At 34.8% G+C, this 23,939-nt stretch overlaps 2 protein-coding genes across 4 annotated transcripts; one reads left to right on the top strand and one right to left on the bottom strand.

The window, feature by feature from the left end:
- Window positions 1-688: 688 nt before the first annotated feature.
- LOC134254512 (uncharacterized) lies at window positions 689-17,767 on the bottom strand. Of its 3 annotated transcripts, none has more exons than XM_062737022.1 (24): window positions 17,664-17,767; window positions 16,579-16,776; window positions 16,207-16,359; window positions 14,671-14,876; window positions 13,514-13,577; window positions 11,897-12,088; window positions 11,690-11,750; window positions 11,245-11,378; window positions 10,722-11,044; window positions 9,578-9,650; window positions 7,997-9,463; window positions 7,502-7,885; window positions 6,956-7,225; window positions 6,494-6,793; window positions 6,054-6,272; window positions 5,428-5,598; window positions 5,074-5,172; window positions 4,846-4,941; window positions 4,567-4,681; window positions 4,149-4,267; window positions 3,870-3,983; window positions 3,435-3,583; window positions 3,018-3,186; window positions 689-824 (listed from the first exon to the last, which is right to left on the bottom strand). In XM_062737022.1, the coding sequence occupies exons 2-24, from the start codon at window positions 16,747-16,749 to the stop codon at window positions 792-794; spliced, it is 5,082 nt and encodes a 1,693-aa protein (XP_062593006.1). In that variant the 5' UTR covers window positions 16,750-16,776; window positions 17,664-17,767; the 3' UTR covers window positions 689-791. The 3 variants fall into 3 exon arrangements, with proteins under 3 accessions (XP_062593006.1, XP_062593008.1, XP_062593007.1); XM_062737024.1 differs by having other exon boundaries at window positions 11,897-12,085; XM_062737023.1 differs by lacking the exon at window positions 17,664-17,767 and adding an exon at window positions 17,497-17,648.
- A 26-nt stretch (window positions 17,768-17,793) lies between these two features.
- Window positions 17,794-23,939, top strand: LOC134254513 (uncharacterized protein C20orf96-like). The gene is made up of 12 exons (XM_062737025.1): window positions 17,794-18,023; window positions 18,561-18,746; window positions 18,971-19,125; window positions 19,568-19,626; window positions 20,214-20,313; window positions 20,435-20,534; window positions 21,034-21,113; window positions 21,685-21,762; window positions 22,277-22,378; window positions 22,948-23,013; window positions 23,439-23,581; window positions 23,741-23,939. The coding sequence occupies exons 2-12, from the start codon at window positions 18,569-18,571 to the stop codon at window positions 23,799-23,801; spliced, it is 1,122 nt and encodes a 373-aa protein (XP_062593009.1). The 5' UTR covers window positions 17,794-18,023; window positions 18,561-18,568; the 3' UTR covers window positions 23,802-23,939.

The following is a 23,939-nucleotide window of genomic DNA, read 5'->3' as shown; positions in this document are numbered from 1 at the left end:
TGTAATATTTTGATCAAGAGAGTATGTCTATATTTGAAGAATTTTTTTGTGCTCCTAAAGCAATCTTGAAAAGGAAAGGTCTAAATTAAAGAAATGTTTTGAAGTTTTGTGTGAGTTATTGGTGTGTGAATCACACAGACATGTCAAGAAGGCATATTTCATGAAGTGCGCTAGCGCTTTATGAAAAATATGCCTACGTGCAAGTCTGTGTGATTCACACACCAATAATTCACACTAAACTTAAAAACATTCCTTATATTTACATTTTACATGTTTGGAAACATCTTAAATATACTCAATATTTGAATTTCTTGCTGACCTACATATATATCGTTGCATATTTACTAATGCGCTGCAGCCTCATTGTGATGTCACGTTAACACACGTTTCTCCGTGTTTATTTCTACGCACCAGTATACATGAAAATGGTATTCAAATTAATTTAACAGTTAGCTTAGTAGAAAAACACAGCGAATGTAAATATTCTTGAATAACAGCTCTAGCAAAGCTTAGCAGGTTCTTCAACATCACAGAACACTATTATATCTCTAAATAAACTGATTCTCAGATACAGTATAGTCATTTTTTTTCAATGTTTTAACTAATTCAATGGTGCATTGACAGTAAAATATATTCAGTGTAGTTTCATTAAGATTAAAATTAACAAACATACAAACTGATTTTTTTTTAATTTCATTTTACACAAAATATGCATAACTTTTATCACAGACAACACATAAAAGCAAAATAAACAGTTAATGCTTAAAACAAGACGATGTAAAAGCTCTTCTTTATCTCTGCAATGGTATCTTCTCTTTTATAAACTGCAAAAAAAAAAAGAAGAAATTTTAAGTTAAAAAAATTATTTTGTACTGTCTAAAATCTAAATACTGTAAAATCACACATTTCTGTGGGGTCAAATATTTTTTGGATAAAAAAGGTATTCACACCCTATTACTGGTAACTGGGATTGCAGATGCAACTGGAATGACAGATGGCAAAGTTGTTTTTTGTTATGACAGAGACCTGACTTTTATTCTATTTTTGACTATTTATAACATTCTTTTACTGATGTATGGTGGTTTCCCGTTTTGATCATATCATAAACTATTTTTCTGTTTTGAATCTGCTGTCATATTTTCCCAATCTGTCATTCATGACAGCCAAAATATCTTGACCAACAAAAATCAAGCGCTTGCAGCACACTTATTACACAAGAGAGACTATCCACATTTTGAAGTTATGGTGTAATATTTCCATTTCCAATTGTTTTCTCTATGATAAACACTACAAAAGTGAATCTTGTTAATTTCATGGTAATACCCTGTGGTATGTATATTTCTCTATTACTGAAAGGCCAGGTGTCAACCTGCATGTATATCACTGGCGTATAAATATACTACAGAAAAAAAATGTTTTGTTTAATTGTTTACTAAGTAATTAGATATGATATATCTTTTTAACAAACAAAATAAATAATGAATTATCTTCGGATCAAAAGCAAGTCACTAGCGCAACGCTGTCCACTATCACCAAGGCCTCGCGAGACCGAGAACTCAATCCACTTCCAGGTAAACAGCCACGTGGAGAAATTGACATTGCCACATGGATCTGCACGTACTCCATCATCTGATACAGACATCGTCAATTAGTCATTACCACCCAACTTCTTACGCAACTCAACTTCTTCTGTTATTTAAACATCCATACAAATCGGTTTCCTGACCATTCTGACCAACTCCCGTTTCATCAACTGCAACATTGCATTCAATATGGCGGTGGAGAAGTGACATAGTGCCTATATATGTTCGTGCTTCCGACAACTTAAATCTAGGTCACATATATAATTAAAGTTAACAAGATTACTTTGATCATAATTTAAAATTCTTTTGTTGTTTATTTTATAAATGTTGATATTTGACTACGGTAACTAAATAATCAATAAATTTGTTTCGTGTTTTTTGAGACTATTTTTTATAGTAAAATTTGACGTCATGGGGCCTTGTGCATTTCAAATCTACTCAATTAGACGGTATTTCGATTTATTTTAAGATGGCTATTTCAAGTAAAAAAAATATAAGACCACAATTTTGAGAGTATGCCAGGGACATCAAAATAGTGGGAAACATGATAATTTTAGCATAAAATTTGCCCGTTATGCAAATTATCCCATGTTTCCCACTATTGTTGATGCCCTGGCATACCCTCAAAACTAGACAGTGATTCCTTAAAAGAGCCTAAATTTATCACATACAACAAGAAATGGGACCGTGGAATAGCAGTTTGAATTATATAAGCGCAGTTTGACCATAATTTTCTTGAATGGTGATTGAAATTTTACTTTATTGTGTTTTTATTTTGCCTTGATAAGAAATCAGTAGGTTTATATTCTCCAGAAAAATAGTTTATGATATGATCAAAATGGGAAACCACCAAACGTAAGTACTGTAAATCACTTTTTATTCACAAGAACTTTATTTTCGCGTAATTACACGAAACCATGTGCTTGGGGAAATTTCATCCTCACGTATATTATCATACCTAAATATAGAACAATGACCACAATTCTTGAAATTTTTTCTCGCTGACAAAGAGTCAATGACTATCTTGCAAAAAATAAGGTGTCGCAAAAATATAGTGATCTACAGTAAATGAATGTGTAAATAGTATGATAAAAGTCAGGTTTGTGTCGTAGCGAAAATCAACTTTGCTGTCTGTTGTCCCATTTTTATCAGCAGTCCCCGTTGCAAGTAATAGGGTGTGGAAGTATATATTTGCTGGGATTTGATTTCATGGACAAGAGGTTGTATATAATAATATACCAGGTATGTGAAAAATTACTTTGATGGTGGACAGGATTTTTTTCATCACCTCAGGTCTTGAAAACAACAAAATCTAGCCCCCCTTGGAACATTAATGACTTAACTTAATTTATTGTTTATTTTCTAAACATATATACTAATAGAGAGACAAAGCATTTGTACAGTTGAGATATTCCAGACCCTCTTTGTACTGACCTGTATTAGTTTTTTGCGGTATTGCGACTCCTGGTAAGTCGGTTTGCGCTGTGGAGGTGTCTTTTCTTCTCGCTCAATCAAGCGTATCATCTCATTAATATTCATAATATGGACCGGGTCAATTTTATTTTTGTTGATGAGGTTGACTAGATATTCTTTGTAATGTAACCTATATCGAAAATAAAATAGGACACATGTACTTTGAAAATATAATATAAAATTTCAATTTTGAAAACACACACAAGAAACTAAACATATACATGTTTTACTGTATACAGGTAAATTCTGCCCTCTTTTTATTTTAGTTTCAAAAATACAGCAGTCTGAATTCTGGGATCTAAAGTAAATGGAAACCCCAACATTAAGATCTGTTTGAATTATGATCTGCAAAACTCGGATTTTACTCCTTCTACTTACACACACAGCCCGGCGTGCCCCGCTGTGACGTCTTTACCGCAGGCCTCGTCCTTCTTCCCCTCGTGGATGTCCTTCAGTTCCATCACAGGACAGTGGTTCTGGTCCTCCTGGTGACCCGCCGCCTCCGTGTCAAACTTCACATGTTTCTCCTGTACGTAGAGAGGACACAGAATGAAAAATTTTACTGAGGAAAATTAGAAAGTGAAATCATCTCGTGAAATGTTCAATTTGACTGTTAAATGATGAAATTCTTTCAAAATCTTAATGTTGCTCCAAGTATAAAATGATTTGCTCAAAGATAAAGATCTAGACAATTTAGAATTGCATTTATAATGTATTAGTCATAATTATATCTTCCTCCAATTCACTGCTTTTTGGATAAAATGCAATCTGAAATACATGTGTCTGTATATATAAATATTTATAATCAATTACCTTCAGAAGACGCTGTAGATCTTCAACTGAGTTGTCACGGAGATAATAAAAACAATCACGGGGGTGGTGACAGTGGAGTCCCTTACCACGGCAACTCTTAAACTTCAGACAAACCTTAAATTTATCAAATAAGAAATGAATTTCATTAAAAGATGTAAGAACACTTATTTCATTGCACAAGTTGTGTACATGTAGTTTAAAAGATTAGCTATTACAACATGGAGGTACATGTATAAAAAAAAATCCAGATTCGATAGGAATTTTATAATAAAAACCTACTCCTTTGGAATCAAACATCTGAGAACATCCACTGCAGAATTCATGTCCACACTCAGGACAATTAAAATGCATACAGCCTCCCTTTGCCAGAGAGAACCTCATTTTACAACTAGGACAATCTACAATTGAAATAAATAAAAACGTGGTAGTTTGACATTAAGCTTGCAATAGCACTTCTAAATATACAGGGGAAATGAGATTTGAGGTTAGTTTTAAAGACATGTACTTAATATACTTTTTTAATTTCTCATACTAGTATTTTATTTTTCAGAGCAGGTGCTCCTATAAAAAAAATCGTTTTAGTCAGGTATGTGAAAATAATTTAAATTATCAAAAAGCTAAAATATTCTTCAAAGAAAATGATATATAATGTATTACAGTTATTATCACAAGGTATTATTTTCCCTAAAACACATACCAATTCCATTAGCAGCGAGGTGAGCAGCGAGGCCCATGGCCTGATTCTCCGGGTCATTGTCAATCTTCCATTGCTCATACTGCTCACAGGTCAGACCCTCATGTTGATCCTCCCACTGTAAAAAAAAAACAAAAAAACAATGTTTATTTCACAGCTGTTGAAAAGTGTGTTATTCAACTAAGCACTGTACATGAAGTAGCAAATTTGACCCCTCACAATGAAATAAGTACAGACCAAAAAATAGCAGGTTTCTCTAAAAAGCTATCTAGCTTGCATTACCTGTTTCTTGCAGTTGAAGCAGGTTTTCTTATTACAGTAAGGACACTGCATGGCTGGGTTTCTCTCTCCTCCAATATTGATAAAACCATTTCCACACTGAAAAATAAAAGCTGTTTGTACTATGCAGCATATGGTCTAGCTTGCTGACTAGCTGACCAAAAGTTACAAAAATTCAAACACAACTTTTCTACTTTTTTTTGCAAAGTTTGATAATGTAAATGTACTCACATGGGCACACCATCTGAACTTTGGGTCTTTTTGAAGATACCAATCCCTCAGTTTGGTTTCATAAATTTCTTTAATATCTGGTCCCACCATAGTATTCAACTGTAAAATTACACATACACTGTATTTGTTGTAATTTTTTAACATAAGTAGGCAGCAATTTGGATACCGGTAATTGAATGAGTATGAAAAGTCAACGGATACTATATAAATACAGGGAAATTTTGCCTCCATTTTATTTTCAACCCTTTCGCCCATGACACAAGTAGTCAAATTTTAGACAAAGTAATTGTGAAATGGTGAAAATAACACTATAAGCATTATAAAAATGGGCAATTAGAATCAGACAGTACAAACCAGCATAGTGAGGAATCCCAGATACTCGTCGGCTTCCTCTTTGTTGTCCATGTTGGGATGTTGACAGATTGGACAACAGAGGTTCCTCACATGTTTCTCTCTAATGTTCAACTCAAAATAACTCTTCATGCAGTCAAAGCAGATCTTACATGGGCAGTTCAACGTTCTTATCTGTGAGGAGAAATAATCAGAAAAGTTCCTTATTAAAGAGAAAAACTATAATAACCCAGTCACACAGAACATTGTAAGTGAACAACGCTATAATTCACCACTAGGAAGAGCAATTCCCAACATTCATATCCATAACCTGGTACATATTACATGTATTTATTATAAAATATACCAATGAAGTGCAAAGAAAGTTTTATCAGGCTTTGTGCATTATCGAAGTCAATTTAGTTGGTGGCAACTTTAGAAATTCAATTTCAATTTACAAAATAAATAATATGGAAAAAATTTTCCCAACAAATTTGTTGTAACTAGGCAGTACTTGCCTTCCCCTGGACAAAAGTTGGTGAACAGTATGTGCTAAGAAAAGTCTATGTTGCAAACACTTCATATGACAAATTATCATGCTACTCTAATGTAATCTTCATCCACTACATAGGATACATCTATAACTTTACCTTACTCATGGGGAAGTAGGAGAAGCAGCATTGACACTCCTGCTGTAGGTAGACCAGAGAACTCTGGCGATCCCCGCAGTTATACACAGCCTCCACAATGTCCTCCAGTGTGGCCTCCAGATTGTTCCGCGCCACATCCTGATCTAGAATCTTCAGCACGGTCTCCGCTCGCCCCCAGCTCTGTAGCTTACCTTCCACCATAATCATCCGAGATCGTCTCTGTAAAAAGAACATGCATTTTGTACTCAACAAACTTTACTTGGCTTTAAACAAAGGGTAATTATTTTCTCGTGAATTTTCTGAATAACAGGTGACAGCTGAATTCACTTGGGGGGGGGGGGATTTTCTTTCACATTTTTGCTAAACACAGAGTCAGAAAATACAGTGTATGTCAATCCCATATCTTTCATATATTACATTTAATAAAATCAAGATCTTACATCTGAGCTGATGTCTTTGTTGCGGATCATCTCCAGGAAGTGGCCGTGTCTGAGCACGCTATTGGTGACACTCATGCAGGCATCTTGGACATTGGACACTTCCTGAGCCTCACTTTCACACTGCTCATTGTCGTCGGCTAGAACATTGCCATTCTCAAACTCCCATAAGTGATCTATGAACTGCTGAAGTCTGTTGGAGTTTAAGTGATCCAAAGCTATGTCCAGTTTTCCTTCAGCTATCAACATGGCCTGGAGAATTTCCTCTCTTGGAAAGTTGTCAGCCTTACATATTTCTTGGTACTGCAAAAGAAATTAAATAGAGTTAAAGAGATGACATTATACATGTATATTTCTATATCATACTGTATCAATACATCTAAGAAAATGCTGAGGTTACTCTTTCAAAATTTACAGAATGAAATTTAAACAAAAAAAAAATCACAATTGCTTGACTAGTCATACCAGCTTGCATCTGTTTGCTGTACAGATATTCACGGCCATTTGAACATCTCCTTTGGTTTGCTTCAGAGAATTCTTGGCTTCCTGGTCAGACAGCTCTCCCACCTCGTTTTCATTCATGTCGGCCCCCGCCTTGGCGACTTTAGCTGTGACAGTTTTCACCCTGTTTATCCAGATCTGTTTCAGCCATTGAAGAGGCAGTAACTGTTCTCCTGAACTCAGCTCTACTGCAAGCTCCCCCTCTTCTGTGTCAAATCCTTCCTTTTCAGCCTCCTGCATTAAAAGAGGATATACATGTACGTGTATTGACATATAGCTGTACAATTCCTTAACTAAAGAATTTTCAATCCCCAATAAAGACAATTTTTCAAAAACATTAATTCAATTCAACCATGTGGTCGATGAAATAAAATGAAAAAAATTGAAGTTTATCGATAGAACACAGGTAGAGAGATGAACAATCTCTTATCAAACAAGTTCACTTGTGCCCTCAGTCAATGTTATTTCAATTTATAAATGGAAAACCAAATATCATTATACAAAGAGTACCTTAAAAAATCGGACCACTTCCTTGGCTTCAATGTCCATCAGCTCCTGCATTCTCTGTTGGTTGAGTTTTTCCATGGTCTCTGTAAAGCTCAGTCCTTGTTTGTTCCTGGGAGATTTGCTGAGGGGTGCAGCCTGCTCTGCTTCTTTTTCACCAGATACCGGCACGGGAACGGCTAACTTTTCCTTCTCTTCTTGTTTCTGATTAGCCGGGCTTGGTGTCGTGATTTTAGCACCAGCCTGAGCTGATGGAGGGGAACGACTGACCGCTCTCTGTAACTGCTCTATCAAGGCCTGAGGAGATAATAAATTCTCTGCTTCTCTTTGTTTCTCTTGTTTCTGCTGCTCTTCAAAGCGGCGTTTGGCTTCTTGTTTCTCAAGATAAATCTGAAAATTCAAAGTCGTAATTAAAAAAACTTTTATTGGTGCATTCAGGAACAGCATTTTACCTAAGTTCACTCATTTTCCTAGATGAAATAAAACTTCAGTGAAACTCACCTCATCATAATGTTGCATGATTTTGTTCCCAGCAGTTGAAGCTTCTTTCATAATTTTCGACACCTCACTATCTGTACCTGTGGCAGACGACTGCTTCTTCTCAACAGAGGGAGCTGGTGGCCTCTCTGGTTTGTTCAGATCATTTATGGCATTATGATCAGTTTCTGAATGCCCTGAAGGTACACCACCTTGCTGAATAAACTTAGGATTATCACTAGTTTTGAAGCAGACGGCACAAACCCTTGTGTCTGGAACATTATGGAATGTGCAATGTTGACAGATCCATGGTGATCCATACCCCTCAGACTTGGGTTTGTGGACTGGTGGCTGTGGTTCTTTAGGGATTCGTGGTGGAATGGGGGCAGGAGGGGATTCCAATGGAGCCACTAGGTCTGCTGGGAGGGGATAATTTTGGTACAGTGTTTTAGCAGTCACAGGCATGTTATGGAATTTTGGAGGAGGTGGAACTTGCTGTGTATTCACAGTTTTCGACTGGTCTATTGCAGACACACAGCTTGCATGTCTCTGGTGAGATTCATTTGCCTTATTTTCCTGAAAAACTTTCCTTTCCTCCATTAAAGGTAAGGCTGGTCTTTCAGGGGGTGTCTGTCTGGCTTGCAACTTTCCAGAACTTTCTTGAAACATGGACTGGCTTCTTCTGTGTTCCGCATTATGTTGAGTAGCAGGGGTTTTAGGTGACTGAGTTTGTGGTTGATTTGCATAAACAAAGTTTCCCTGCATTTGGGGTGATACTTTTGGAGTTCTTGGAGAATTCTGTGCTGGGGGGTAATTCTGTACAGGGTTGTGTGGTGATGTACACTGAATGCTTTGATCAGTTGGAGGAAAATAAAGGGAATGCCTTGGGTGATGCCCATAAAACGAAGGAGGACTCTGCATGGTGTGTAGCACGTTAATGCTCGGACTGTTCTGGTTGTCACCAGAATGAACAGGTGGACTTTGTCCGTACACTGGCTGATTGTTTTGATATGAATTTGGGACAAAAATGTACATTCCACTATGAGGTGGATTTAAACTTGGAGAATTGACTGAGGGCCCAATAGGAAGACTGCTCAGTGCCATCTGGTGTTGGTAATTTAGGGGCCATTGTGGGGGGAAATACATCTGATCCTTCTGTATCAGAACTTCATCCAATTCTTTCTCATATTTCTCCAACTCAATCTTTTCTCGTTGCAAAAATCCTTTTTTTCTAAACAAGCGCCCATATTCTTCATCTTCATAAAATGTAGCATTCTGAGCAATACATTCTTGGATCCTCTCCTCGATTAGATCTATTTCTTCTTGTAATGTCTCCAGATGAATCTCAATCTTGGACTTCCTTTTATACATGTCTGGAATGGCCAATATCTTGTCTAGAAGTTTGGAAGTTGGGGGACCCCCAGGGGCAGCCCTCTGCATGCTGGGTGGTGTCATGGAATGAAGATCTCGCGGTAAGGTGCCATACCCCATCTACAATATTGATATCATTCAGTAATGCAACATCATTAAACTCAATACAATTTCGTCATGGTAAAAGCTGGAATATGAAATAAGACAGGATTTTGTTTTTTGTTAAATACATACATTCTGATTTGTATTTGAATCATGAGATATCCTGGGTAGGGTATGAGCCTGTGCTGGCTGCATGGTATTCATCCTGTAAAAATAAGAAAAGGTACAACATTGATAAGGAAGTAGAGGGTTCAGAATATATTTCTTTCATTGATAAAACGGGTAAGGTAGCGAATTCATTTTTGTGTTTTCAATTTCTGCGGTTACACTATATCGCAAAAAATTATTTACGGGGTACAACTTATATTGATTCATCAAACTTTAAGATTTATTAGACCACTGCCATGATTAGGTTTTGTAAATTCATTCAGGCACATGAATGAAGCGTGCATGAGAACAGGTATTGCACTATTAAACTTGATTAAACTTGATTAGACTACTAGCTTTTACTCTTTGTAAAAAAATGCCTAGTACCGAAAATAATTATTATATAACAGAACTTGTCCACTCAAACAACAATTAAAATCTTCATTCTAACACCACAGACATTCATTTTATATGATCTATCAAAATAATTTTCATAAATATATAGATAATGATAATTAATAATTAATCTAAAATACACTTAAAATTAATTGCCATCAAAATTTGCGGGAATTTCATTTTATTACATAATCAACCATCACAAACGTTACACGCATTTAACTAACAATGCCACTCGTGTGACTTGTATGAAATTCACAAGACAATCAAGCCATATTGTATACACAAGCAGTGATATTAATCACAGTCTCAAGACAAAACACAAGATTGAAAAGTGGGAAATAAGAAAGAAAGAGAAACTATCGTATTTTGTTTGTAGCTATAAGAATTTCGATGTCACACGAATTTTCTCGCTAACGAAGACACGTCCACACATTTGTCTGCAGACGCACCACTAATCATACTTGCATGTATAAAATAACTGAAGGCATATTTTTAAAATATTTTGCGATTGTAATTTTTGCGGATTTGCCCTATCCGCAAATTTCTGCAAAAATTGGACAACCGCAGAAAATACCCGTTACACGGTACTTCGATTTCTGCTCTATTTATCCATTTACATGTATTTAATTTGTCTTTTTAGATACAAATACTTTATAAATCAAGATAAAAAGTTTTACTACAAAAATCATAGGGGTATTTTACTCAATAAGTACAAGTTAAATATGCCTACCCAGACATCAGTCTTTCTAGGTGATGACCTTCCTCATGTAGAGGCGCGTGGGCGGCGGGTGGCACACTAGATAGGCCAGTGTTGGTATTACTGGTAGCCACTGTATACGCTGGCTGGTTCAGATTCTCACGGGTGTACGGAGCCAGGTTCTGGTTCAGGGCTGGTTCAGCGGTCGGGTAGGAGGCCCGGTTCTGGATCGTCTCTTGTGGCATCTCCGGGGGTAGTTCTTGTGTCTGTTGAGAACCAGGGCTGGGGTTCAGGGCATGGCTCTCGACTGCTGACAGATATTCATGTTCGTCGGATTTCTGTTCAGATCCCGACATCTGAAAAATGAAATTCAAAGAGAATGAATAAACACAAAATCATCTTGTTAAATTCAATAGCTATATGTAAAATTTTATCAAACTTTCAAAATCAATTCTAAAAATTTTCCATTACCAGGTAAAATACAGACAGAAATAAGACAAGAATTAATTTACACATACCGGTACATGTATCATATAACAGATTTTCAAACTTTTACCCGTAGTTTTTGTCGATCATGATTTTTGCGTTTTGGGTGTTGATGCCATCTTTCATCACAAGCTGAACATAGCTGTTTATTATCACAGCGTCCACACATAAACATGGCAACGGACTGACCACAGATGTCACAAACTGGCAAAGGAAGATTATCATTCATAACAGGAAATGAAAGTGCAAAATATATTTCAACTATATACTTGTGGTTTACTGGAAGAGCATAAACTATTTTGGAATTTATAGAAATTTTTTGTTTTTTGTTGCTTTTGGTTTGTTTGGTAGTTTGGTTTTCTGTTTTTTTGGTTTTTTTTATGAAACAGCTTTTTATTAACTTCAAAAAATTTATCCATTTGTTACCAGACCATTTGCTTGGAGACTATTGATGCATATGTATATTTAAGAATTTCTTAAGATGAATCTTTAAATCCACAGTATTCAGATTTTACCTATACTACTCTGAGGTGATTCTACTTCACTGGAGCCTGTCACCTGACCAGACTTGTTGGACTAGAAATTCAGAACAAAAATATGTAATAATTTTAAAATATCTTTTTTTTTTCAATTGTTCCTCAATGAATTACCTAAAAATTACCTAACAAAGAAATAAGGAAGCCTGTGATTTGTGAAAAGATTTCAAATTAAACATCATCTACCTGTGAGGAATTTTGGTTGGAGTTTCCTGATTCAGAAACAGTCTCTCTGATTGGTTGTTGAATTTGATTTGGAATGTCTTGTTTCATTGGCTGACTGTCGGTGTATGAAGATCCACTTGATGAAGATCTCTGCTGATTTGTCAGTCTAGATTCTGATGATGATGATGACGATGGTGTGTTTTCCAAAGGCTTCTGTGAAAAAAAGAAAATGAATCTCAAAAACAGTTTGCATTTCACTTTTAAAAGCATGACAGTTGTAAACTAAACTAGAACTGTCCAAATGGGACAAAATACCCCCCGCTGGGTTTTTCAGAAGTGCTAAATCATGAATATTATATGTCTCTAAGAGAAGAGAGAATTAAAACACTTTTAGTGCAAATGTAATTGCTCATTATATTTTTTATAAATGAAACAAAGGCGCAGCCTAATAAAAAAAAATAGACTAAATATACGGACTAGACACGAATTATGAACTTTTTCTGTCAGTGACCTTGAACTTGGTTCAAAGTCATGACACAACCTCAGGTCATAAGCAATGTTTGTGTGAAGTAGTAGATTCAAGTTTTTCCATAATAAAGAAAGATATGGACCGGACACAAATTATAAAATTTTTTCTTCCAGTGACCTTGAAATTCCCCAAATGACCTTGACCCAAGGTCATGACACATCCTTAGGTCATGAGCAATCTTTGTGTGAAATTAAAACCTACCAAGTTTATCCATAAGAAAGATATGGACCAGACACAAATTATGAATTTTTTTCTTCCAGTGACCTTGAACTTCCAAAAATGACCTTGTTTCAAGGTCATGACACATCATTAGGTTATAGGCAATCCTTGTGTGGAGTAGAAGATTCTAGTGTTTCTCTGTAAGAAAGATATGGACTGGACACATTTGCACAGACAGACGGACAGACAGCTAGACAGACGGACGGATGGACAGATGGACAAACGGACAAGGTGATTCCCATATATCCCCCCAAACTTCGATTGCGGGGGGTATAATAATTAATTAGCATACATGTGATAATTTCTAGACCCAAATATGTATTGTACAGCAGTCTTCAAAATACTGGAATTTGGGTGAAAATACTGTTACATTGCTAATCAAAAAACTGTACAAAATATCATCAATTGACCAAAAAATCAATGCAAGCTGTTCATTTTTTAATAATAAATTTCTAATCAATTAATGTACAGTTGCACCACTGCAAAACATATTTTATGATTTATTACTCATTTTAAGAAACTCTTGAAGAAAACTTGGAATTTCCGCAATCACTAGTAATAGTAGTATGCTAAATGCTGAATTTAACTCGGTAAAAGGTACAGTGTTTAAAAACAGATTAATGCAAAGAGTCTGGTCGTCTTCATTCAGCTGCATTTTTTAACTGGTACTAAAAAAGTATTTCTCTTAATTTGGAGATTTCTGGTGTTGCGAGAGCAGGAATGAAAGAAAAATGGCTGTTTCCGGTAAACATTTCAAAATACGGTACAAATTTTCATTTCCTGTGAATTTTTGTGTACCGCCAGGACACCATGATTGGGGGTAGAAAATACGGGACATTTCCTGTACAGCCTGTACATATCACATGTATGAATTAGACCTGTTAACTCACCAGTTTTCTCATTGGTAGATTCCCTTGCTGAATCCAATTCTTTTGGAATCTTGCCACATCAAGCCTACAAATAGAATTCAAATTACACACACATATTCATACTATTTCACTGTATACAAATCAAATAAATCTTAATCATATCTTTTAAATAAACAAGAGGCCCATGGGCCACATCGCTCACCTGAGAAGCTTTGACCATTCTGTTCTTTACCAGATTTCACCCTTGTTATACATAATGCATCCCCACCCTACCCCACTGATCATAATTTAGACATTTTGAAATTTACACTATACCCCATGATCCTTCCATGGGCACATATGTTTCAGCTTTTCTGGCCCAGTGGTTCTTGAGAAGAAGATTTTCAAAGATTTTTCCTATATATTTCTATGTAAAACTTTGATTCCCCATTGTGGCCCCACCCATCCCCCGGGGGTCATTATTTGAACAATTTAGAATCTACATTATACCAGGATGCTTCCACATAAGTTTCAGCTTTTCTGGCCCATTGGTTCTTGAGAAGAAGATTTTCAAAGATTTTTCCTATATATTTCTATGTAAAACTTTAATTCCCCATTGTGGCCCCGCCCTTCCCCCGGGGGTCATGATTTGAACAATTTAGAATCTACACTATACCAGGATGCTTCCATATAAGTTTCAGCTTTACTGGCCCAGTAGTTCTTGAGAAGAAGATTTTCAAAGATTTTTTCTATATATTTCTATATAAAAATTTGATTCCCCATTGTGGCCCCGCCCTACCCCCGGGGGTCATGATTTGAACAATTTAGAATCTACACTTCCCCAGGATGCTTCCACATAAGTTTCAGCTTTACTGGCCCAGTGGTTCTTGAGAAGAAGATTTTTTAATGACCCCACCCTATTTTTGTCTTTTCTTGATTATCTCCCCTTGCGAGGGGATATGTCCCTTCATTTTAACAATTTAAATTCCCCTTTACCCAAGGATGCTTTGTACCAACTTTGGTCAAAATTGGCCCAGTGGTTCTTGAGAAGAAGTCGAAAATGTGAAAAGTTTACAGACGGACAGACAGACGGACGGACGGACAGACGGACGGACGACGGACAAAATGTGATCAGAAAAGCTCACTTGAGCCTTCGGCTCAGGTGAGCTAAAAAAAATTTCCCCACATTTCAAACTTACACTGTGTCATGAGGCAACAGACTCTCCACCCTCTCTGGGTAGGGGTGATAATTTGTCAAGTAAGCATCCAGCTCCCTCTTCCCACACATAATGTCTGCCAGCAATCGTAACAGTTGATTGTTGTCCGTTTGACCAGAATTAGGAAACTGTAGCCCATCTTGAATGGCTTCTGTGTAGCCCATTAGCTTCATAATTTCTCTTCCTCCCTTTAATTGCAGAGAGAAAATTGCAAAACTGTTAAATTATGAAAGAATCAGAAAAATATTATACATTAAGACAAATGTTTGAATTAGAGGAGCACGATGATGCTATACTTGGCATAAAGCCAAAAGGTTTCTGCATGATTTTAAGCCCTTCTTTAAAGTGTAAGTCACATGACCCAGAAGATTACTTCCTCTTTTTGACCAGATTCTGACTTCAGAACATCATCGAATTATGCTATTATTATTTCCATACATTGGCAATTTTTGAAAACTAAAAATATAGCTTATAACATGTATTTTGCAATAATCCAATTTTTCCTGTGATTTTAGAAAAAATAAACTAGAACTGTCCAAACAGGACAAAATACCCCCCGCTGGGTTTTTCAGAAGTAAGTTTTTCCTTAATAAAGATATGTATCAAACATGAATTATGAAATTTTTCTTCCAGTGACCTTGAACTTCCCCAAATGACCTTGGGTCAAGGTCATGACACACCCTTGGGTCATGGGCAATCTTTGTCTGAAATTAGAACCTACCAAGTTTATCCATAAGAAAGATATGGACAGGACACGAATTAGGAAATTTTTCTTCCAGTGAACTTGAATTTCCCCAAATGACCTTGGGTCAAGGTCATGACATACCCTTGGGCCATGGGCAATCTTTGTGTGAAATGAGAGCCTACCAAGTTGATCCATAAGAAAGATATGGACCAGACACGAATTATGAAATTTTTCTTCAAGTGACCTTGAACTTCCCCAAATGACCTTGGGTCAAGGTCATGACACACCCTTGGGCCATGGGCAATCTTTGTGTGAAAGGAGAACCTACCAAGTTTATCCATAAGAAAGATATGGACCGGACACGAATTATGAAATTTTTCTTCCAGTGACCTTGAACTTCCCCAAATGACCTTGGGTCAAGGTCATGACACACCCTTAGGTCATGGGCAATCTTTGTGTGGAGTAGTAGATTCTAATGTCCCTCTGTAAGAAAGATATGGACCGGACACGATTGCACAGACAGATGGACAGATGGACGGACGGACGGAGAGACAGACGGGAGCCGGACAAAATGTGATCAGAAAAGCTCACTTGAGCTTTCAGCCCAGGTGAGCTAATAAAAAAAATAGACTAGCTCAGATAATAATAACTGAAATGTTTACAATATTCAAAATATAGATGACTTAAATAAAATACTGGGAGAATAACAAACATAGGACTACTCAAACGTAGATTAGCACTGTTTGGGAATATTTTCGCAAAAATTGTGATATGCAGAAAAAAAACACTGCTCTGTGCACGTGGTAAATGATTAAATAAATATGATGACATACCTTTATACAGTCCACCCTGTCCCTGAAGATGTTATTTGAGAACTTGACGATCCTCCACATCTGTGACCTCTCTGATGGAGGCTTCAGAAGATGTCTGCAATACTTCTCCAGAATGTTCAGAGCCACTCCAATCATCTTAATTCCTTCCAGAAACTATTAAAAATAGAAAACAAACATTAGTAATGCCTAACATTTGCAACAAAAAAGGTTCTTATTGTAAAGATTCAGATTTAAATTCATCAATTCCAAATCTAAAAAAAATTGAAATTAAATAAAAATTAAATTCTTCTAACTTTTATTTAAGTCATGAAATTATTGATTGATAATGGTGCAATATTTACATTATTTGTTAACCCTATTAGATTTCCCTACATTGCTATTATCCTTGAAGAGTTGTTCCATGGGTAGCAGCTGGTACCTCTGTCCCACAGGACAGTTGACACAAATGAGGCCATCGATGAAGTGAGCGATGTCCTCCCCCCTCGATAAAGAATCGTAGATCCTCTGCTGTAATTCTCTGATATCTGACCGCAACTCTCCCATTGTGTGTTCCTATCTTGTGACTGATTTCTACAACAATGACAACAAAATACTAGTAAATAGACATTTATACAGTCTCATTCTAAAGTAGTCACATGATTTTTTATCTGCTAAATATATGTTAATTGCGAGAAGGTCTAATTTTAAAATATAAATTTAGAAATGAAACATGCATCATCAAATAAGGAAATAAATCACCGACCAGTTGCAAAATATAACACAAGTACATCAATACTGAAATTCATGTGACTCATTCACATTGATGTATTGTTTAGGGTTATAAGCAACAACAAAAATAAATTCCTCTCAAATGCATTATTTATTAATTTTAGTGGCAATATCCTCATGGAAGTAATTACTTATAGCAGATTAAGGTCCACATGTGTTAATTCTGTCTCGTTATCCATAAATTAATTTACAAGTACTGAATCCGCCCCCTCATCATGCGCAGATCTCATCATCTGAAGAGTCTCTGCATGTTATCATATCATTGTAATATGGTATTGATTCTATTTTAAATGTACCATTACAAACATAAACAAATGACTCTATGTTTTTTTTTTCACAATAGGATCGATCTATATTGCAAAAATTCAAATACAGTATGTTAGTCAACTAACACATGTACTGAGCCATACAGTGTCACCATGCAATGTCATATGCATGGCATCAAAATCAATGTGGTACGTTATCATCAGGTTTAATTAATCTAGAATCATGTAACCAATTCCATACTTAAAAAGTCATTACCTGTGTTTCACGCCCATCTGTCTGGGTGGGGCAATATTTACAGTAAAAGAATACATTGACACACTAACCCAGCTTATAGAACAGATGACATGTAAACAGGAAGTTGTTTTTTACTTAAATTTCGGCTAAAATGTTTCAAATTACAACTGCACAACATGTATTCTTACAATATTTAAATTCCTGGTGATCATACCCCACTACGATGTGGTTTTCCGTGTTACTTTTGAAGTACTTTCATTTTCCTATGACTCATACGGTAAGCAATGCGGATACTAATTACTTCCCTTTAATGGGACTCTTTTGTGTACACATGGAAACTGTTTACAAATGGCGGACCAATTTGCAAAATGACGTGAAAAAAGTTTTAGTGAAAAGAAGCTATATTTGCATTTTGGATATTTTGTGAACATGCATTTAAATGAACACTGATAACAGGGGGTATAAGAAATTGACAACACCATCTTAGGTGACGAGAAGGAGTAAAAAATAGGTGCATTGAACAGTGTTGAAGTTGAAAATCCTGAAAGGTGCGTGTACGATGTTTATTTTTAAGAATACAAAATTGTTAGGAATAAAATACAACTTTCGAAAGTTTAACTTTAATTTTTTGTCCGAAAAGAAAATAGAGGAGCAGAAACATTATAGTGAACAGGTGCATACATACATACATCATGTAATATAAAAATCCAATTCAATTTTAAAACTTCATCTTATGCAGTGCTAATGTCAAAAACGGGATATAAAATTGTGAAAAAAAATTCGAAGGTTAAACTAAAGAATGAATGCGTTAATTTGCAGCAGAATTAAGGATGGTTTGCCACACAAAATTTATACACAATTAGTCAATAAAAAAATATGGTTTGACCAAGGCTCTGTTTACAAACGAACTTATGACAAAAAACTTAAAAACAAACTACATGTTGTTTGCAGTAGAGCTATCCAGACCAACCCATATAACCCAACTATAACCAAACACCTGTACGTCTTCCCATAATTGGGGAGAGCGGGCCAAAAACCCTAACAAAGATGCTGTCTCCCTCACACATGAGTTATTTAAATTTCAGACAACACTATGGCATCCACACTAGATTTTGCTGGTTCAGCCAGTAGAGCCTCCCAGTTTCAGACTCAGATTAGCAAAGAAGATTTACTGAAAACATTGGGAAATCAACTTAATATGGACTTTTCTCAGTATGAAAGATGGACTCGGAAAACCAAAGTCACAAGGCCTCCACCTCCTCCTAAAGATGGTAATACAAAATAGTACATGTGTTCTTCCGGAAAAAAAACCTTAAAATGTGCTATCTGGATAAAAAAATAAATATAAGAAATTAAGGTATTAAAAGAAATATTGTTTTAAAAAAAACCAATAGTGCTATTAGCTAGGATAACTATATAATGAATAAAGAAAAAAATGTAAATTGATTGGTGATATATGAAGCAAATTAAAAAAAAAATCTATTTGTAAAATCAGGTGGAAGTAGAATGTTGATGGTAGGAAGGGTCAAATCAGCTGATTCCTGTCTTCATGGTAAAAGTCAGAGTCACACAACATACAGGGAGAAAAAAGAGGCTGCAAAAATGTTAGAAGTTAATAAAGAGAGGAATGAAAGGATCAAAATATTGGAGGTATGTTTTCACATTGGTACAGCTTACTATAAATGTTTTATATTTATAGCATGTGTGATATTTGGAGGATATTGATTTTTGAGCATGTAAGAGTTAATTTGAATTAGTGCATTTCTTATTGTTCTTAATATTTATGGGTATATGTGCATGACATTTAGCATTGTACTTGAATTAGTGGATGTTGCTTTCCGCCAAAGGTGTTAAAAGAATACAAATCCAAATGTAATATGTTTACAGTATTCTGAAATTGAAATTCCCTGAAATCTCAGACTCAGCTCAGAGTTTGACACTAATGCACGTCCGACGAACCCTGTCCCTCTTATGGCATGAAAAAAACCCTTATTTCAGTCTTTCAAATAAATATTCTAAAAACTTTTAAAAGAAATAAAATTGTGCATTAGATTTTAGATTTCATGTTGTCCTTTTTTCTGTAATTTTCTAGTTGCGGATCAGGACCAGGAAGAAAACATTGGAGGAATATCAGAAAAGAAGTCGGGAACTGTATCCTATCATTCTAGCTTAAAATTTCTTTAATTAGAGTCAAACCTCATTATCTAGAACTTTGAGGGACTGAGAAAAATTAAAATTTAACATATCAGAGGATTCAAAATAACAAACTTTAAAAACAAAAAGATGATTTAAAGGACTGTGAAATCATTTTGACATATTCATGAAATAGAGATACTATCAAAGTTTGAAGTTTAAATGTCACTTGTGGTGTTTAACCTATCATGACTGAGTACTAGTAATCTAGCTTTATAGAAAACAAACATCAGTGTATCAATACCATAACATACCGTATAGCGGGTTTTCTTGGCTGGTGTAAAATTTGGCATTTTGCCTGCTCAAAAGTATGCCAATAATTTTGCCGTAATTTATTTTAGTGGGCACAGGGATTCAGGTCTTTGCATATGAACACTAAGAAGAGTACTGAATATCTTAGCGATTAAAGTTTTAGTGGGCTATCATCAAAATGCCAGAATAAGCCAAAATTAGCACCCTGCTAAAATATCCTGCTATACAGTACTTATACTTTATTATAAGAAATATATTCACATCACAACTGCTTTTCTTAACTATATGTGTAGCTTAGAACAAAATATGCAATTGAAAGAGAGCATTGAAAGTGATGAATATGGAACATTAAATGCTGTGAAAGGCTTACTTAGAAGATATGAAAAATACAGGGTAAGGAAAATTTGGTCAGATGGGTGTCTTTATAGATTTGCTTTGGATAAAGGTATATATTTACAAAATTAAAAAAAGTGGTTTTAAAAATATATGTATACTTGTTGTTTGACTTTTTAAGGGTGGTATAACAACTTTAAACTCCAATTTTGTGAAAGAATATGAAGCAGCTGTGAAAGATTTAGAAGAAACAAAAAGGAAAACCAACTTACAACTTCAAGGTAACATCATGACCATTATACAAACGTAATACATAAATAAATCTCTGTTTTAATCATATAAAAATGATACTATACAATTAATGACTTCAGTGTAGGTCAATATGTGGTTATAGGGACTCATGGCAATTGATATTGACCGAAGACACAGAAAGTGATAGCGACCGAGCCTGTGAGGTCGCTATCATTCTCTGTGTCATTTTCTGTGTTATTTGAGGTGACATGCTTTCACGTCGCTATCGCAAAAGGAGGAATATCATGTGACGTCCTTTCGGCCAATGAAAGTTATGATAATAATTTTCTTATATAATATATGTATTTTCAGCTATTTAATAATTGATACAATATTTCATGTTTCACATTAAATGCATACTTAATTTACATGTATTTGATGGTTTTCAATCACCATGCTGTAATTTTTATATGAATTTAAATTAACATAGGCATATATTTCCACTTTTGCTGTGCTTTTGTGCTGAGAGTATTGTTTTCTTTTCTTTAGAATTGAGCGAGAAAAATTTGGAACTAGATTTATGTCTTACTGAAAAACAAGAAGAATTGCACACACTTATGAGTTATAAAGTAAGTATTAACTTGTAACTTAAGTATACAGAGTTATTTTCGCCCTTTCACACTTGCAAACAACTTTGCTCCATCATAAAATCATCCAGTCAAAGTTCTGTTAAAGATATTGTACGGTATTCTTTAAATTTGCCCCATTTTAAATTTGCCCAACCGAAGGTACTAGGCGAAAGGGGCGAAAATAAAAAGGGGGCAAAATTTCCCTGTATAGTACATCTTTTGTAAATTATACTTTAATTATTCTACAACTAAAACAATGATCAAATTGTACTTCATTTATAAACTGGTCAACTGATTTTATTTAGGAAAAAATGAAGCTTTATCTGTTAATTTAAACTTAAGGACAACAAACTGAAAAGACAATTGGGAAAAAATACCATTATGAATGAAAGAAAAAGTTGCATTAATTTCACTTACTATATAAATAAATGTTTCGCTTTCTTCTATAAATATTTGGAAACATTATTTATAAATTTATTCATTATTATTAAAATGAATCTTACTTAATTTGCTGGGATTTTTTGAAAATAACATTCTAAATATACACTTGTATTGGTTTTATTAATTTTAGGACAAGGAATATCCTGTAAAAGCTATGAGGATTGCCACACTTCAAAAGGAAATTCAAAACCTGAAAATAGCCAATCAGGTAAGAAGGAAATTCAAAAATTTTAAAAGCCAGTCAGGTAAGAAGGAAATTCAAATTAAACCTTAAAATAACCAATCAGGTAAGGAGGAAATTCAAAATCTTATAATTAGGTATTTACAACTGCACTGTATAATCACTTTTGTTATTCTTATGTATAACTTGAATACATCACATTCTATAATTTCAAGAGGTTAGTAACAAATGATTCCTATTTGCTAATACATGTACCTAATAAGAGTAAATCTATCAAATCTCTGTAGGCTAAACTGTTAATATTTTTTATCTCAATATGGGATAAATTAATCCATCGTATTTGATATTCAATGATCACAGGTCACTAAATATTCAAATATATCTCACCCAATGATTCCTTAAGGATAAACCTAAAAAATTCTATACCTTGTCCAGTAAAGACAGAAAGCAAAAAAGTAAAATAGTAATTCATGTGTTACTTGTGAATTCAACCATTCTTTAAAATTGACTATGTTTATTCAAAAACATTGTTATTTTGCAGGAAGACCAAGAGGACCTAGAACACATAGTATTCACAGAGTTAGAAAAATACGAGAAGGAACAAACAAAAACAGCCAGTCTCCTCACCAAAACCATAACTGAGGTAAGTGTCATTATGTACAGTAAAACCTCATTATCCTGAACTCAATGGGACTGAGAAAAACTGAGAGATCAATCTAATTCAATGAGAATCTTTACGCTCCTGTATTTTGTTGTGATGCTGTAAGTACTGTAAGGATCTAATTCTATTTAGACTGAGATATTCAAGGATTTGAGATAAAAATGGTGAAGAAGAAGGGTTGTAACTTCAAAATCACTTTTACATATCCAAGACATTCAAATGTTTGTGTTTGAGAAACAAAAGTTAATTTGTAATTCCTTGAAGCAGTTCTACTCTGGGCAGCTTCAAAGAAACCTTTCTTGATATAATCTTGTCATTAAATGTAGGTTTGGCTTGTTAAACAGGGAACTAAAATTCAGTACACTTATCTGCATGCAAATACAAAGTAAACTATGAATTGATTTATTTTTAATCCTATATATTTTTTTTACAGGGATTTAATATTGCTAAGCTACTATCTAGAATCCAGGTTTCAATATATTTCATGTAATTTTGTAGCTTTTGAAAGATTCTCAATTTTTTTTAATCTTATATGCATATTTTTTTCCCAGAGGGCAATTGCCAGGATGCATCCAAGTCTGAAAGATATGGCACTTCAGAATATGGTGATGGCAAAGGTCAGTTCACTAAAGAGGGTGAAAATTGTAGACAAGCTTAACATTTGATTGTACATTTACTAAAAAGCATACAGCTTAACACATTTAGAGAACTAAAATTATAAATTTGTTTAATGGAAGCATGCAGAATTCATGGTACAGAATTTGATTTTTTGGTTGGATGTTATATTTCCATTCTGTCAGGTACAGGCCATAATGTTGTGGAAAACTGGAAGTTTATACTTGACATAAAAATAACTTTTGTTCTAAGGTATCAGTAGTGTGCCATGGCCTTGACTTTAGGTCATTCCAGCAAGTTCAAGGTCACTGGCAGAATAAGTGAAAACTCTATGCTGTCCACAACTTCTTAATGAAGAAATATATGATATTTATCATGACCTTAACCCAAGTCATTTGCTTTGTCTTATGAATTACTTTATCAACAGGAAATAGAGGTACATAAGAAAGAGCAGGAGGAACTGATCAAAGTCAATGAAGCTCTTGAGGCAGAAGTGAAAAAATTACTACGGGATCCCAAAACTAACACAAGGCTTCAGATGTTTCCAGAATTTTTCCCCAACAGGCAAAAGTAAGTGATTTTTCTCTAGAAACATGCAGCCAAAGAAATGAAGTTGACTCTCTTTTCTGTATATATTGATTATATGTACATGTATTGTAAACTTTTGTACATTTATAATTATGGTCTTTTTATGATTCATTTAATCATTCTTTGGATTTCTTTTTGCAGATGCACTCCTGATATGGAAGTTGTATTGGATATTCCTACACAAGAATGGCTGCCTTTATAAACTCTAAGTCAGTTGAATGATTCAGATGTATTATTATTCTGAACATATGTTAATCCGTAATTTGCCTTATATATTTTTTTGTTTTGTTTATACATAGATTTTGTTATCATGTGATGAAAATAAATTTCATTCAAATTT

Source organism: Saccostrea cucullata, unplaced genomic scaffold (genome assembly GCF_032062105.1).
Source record: "Saccostrea cucullata isolate Sc308-1 unplaced genomic scaffold, CSIRO_AGI_Scuc_v1 ctg19, whole genome shotgun sequence".
NCBI lineage: Eukaryota > Metazoa > Mollusca > Bivalvia > Ostreida > Ostreidae > Saccostrea > Saccostrea cuccullata.
This window is presented reverse-complemented; position numbering and strand designations above follow the sequence as displayed.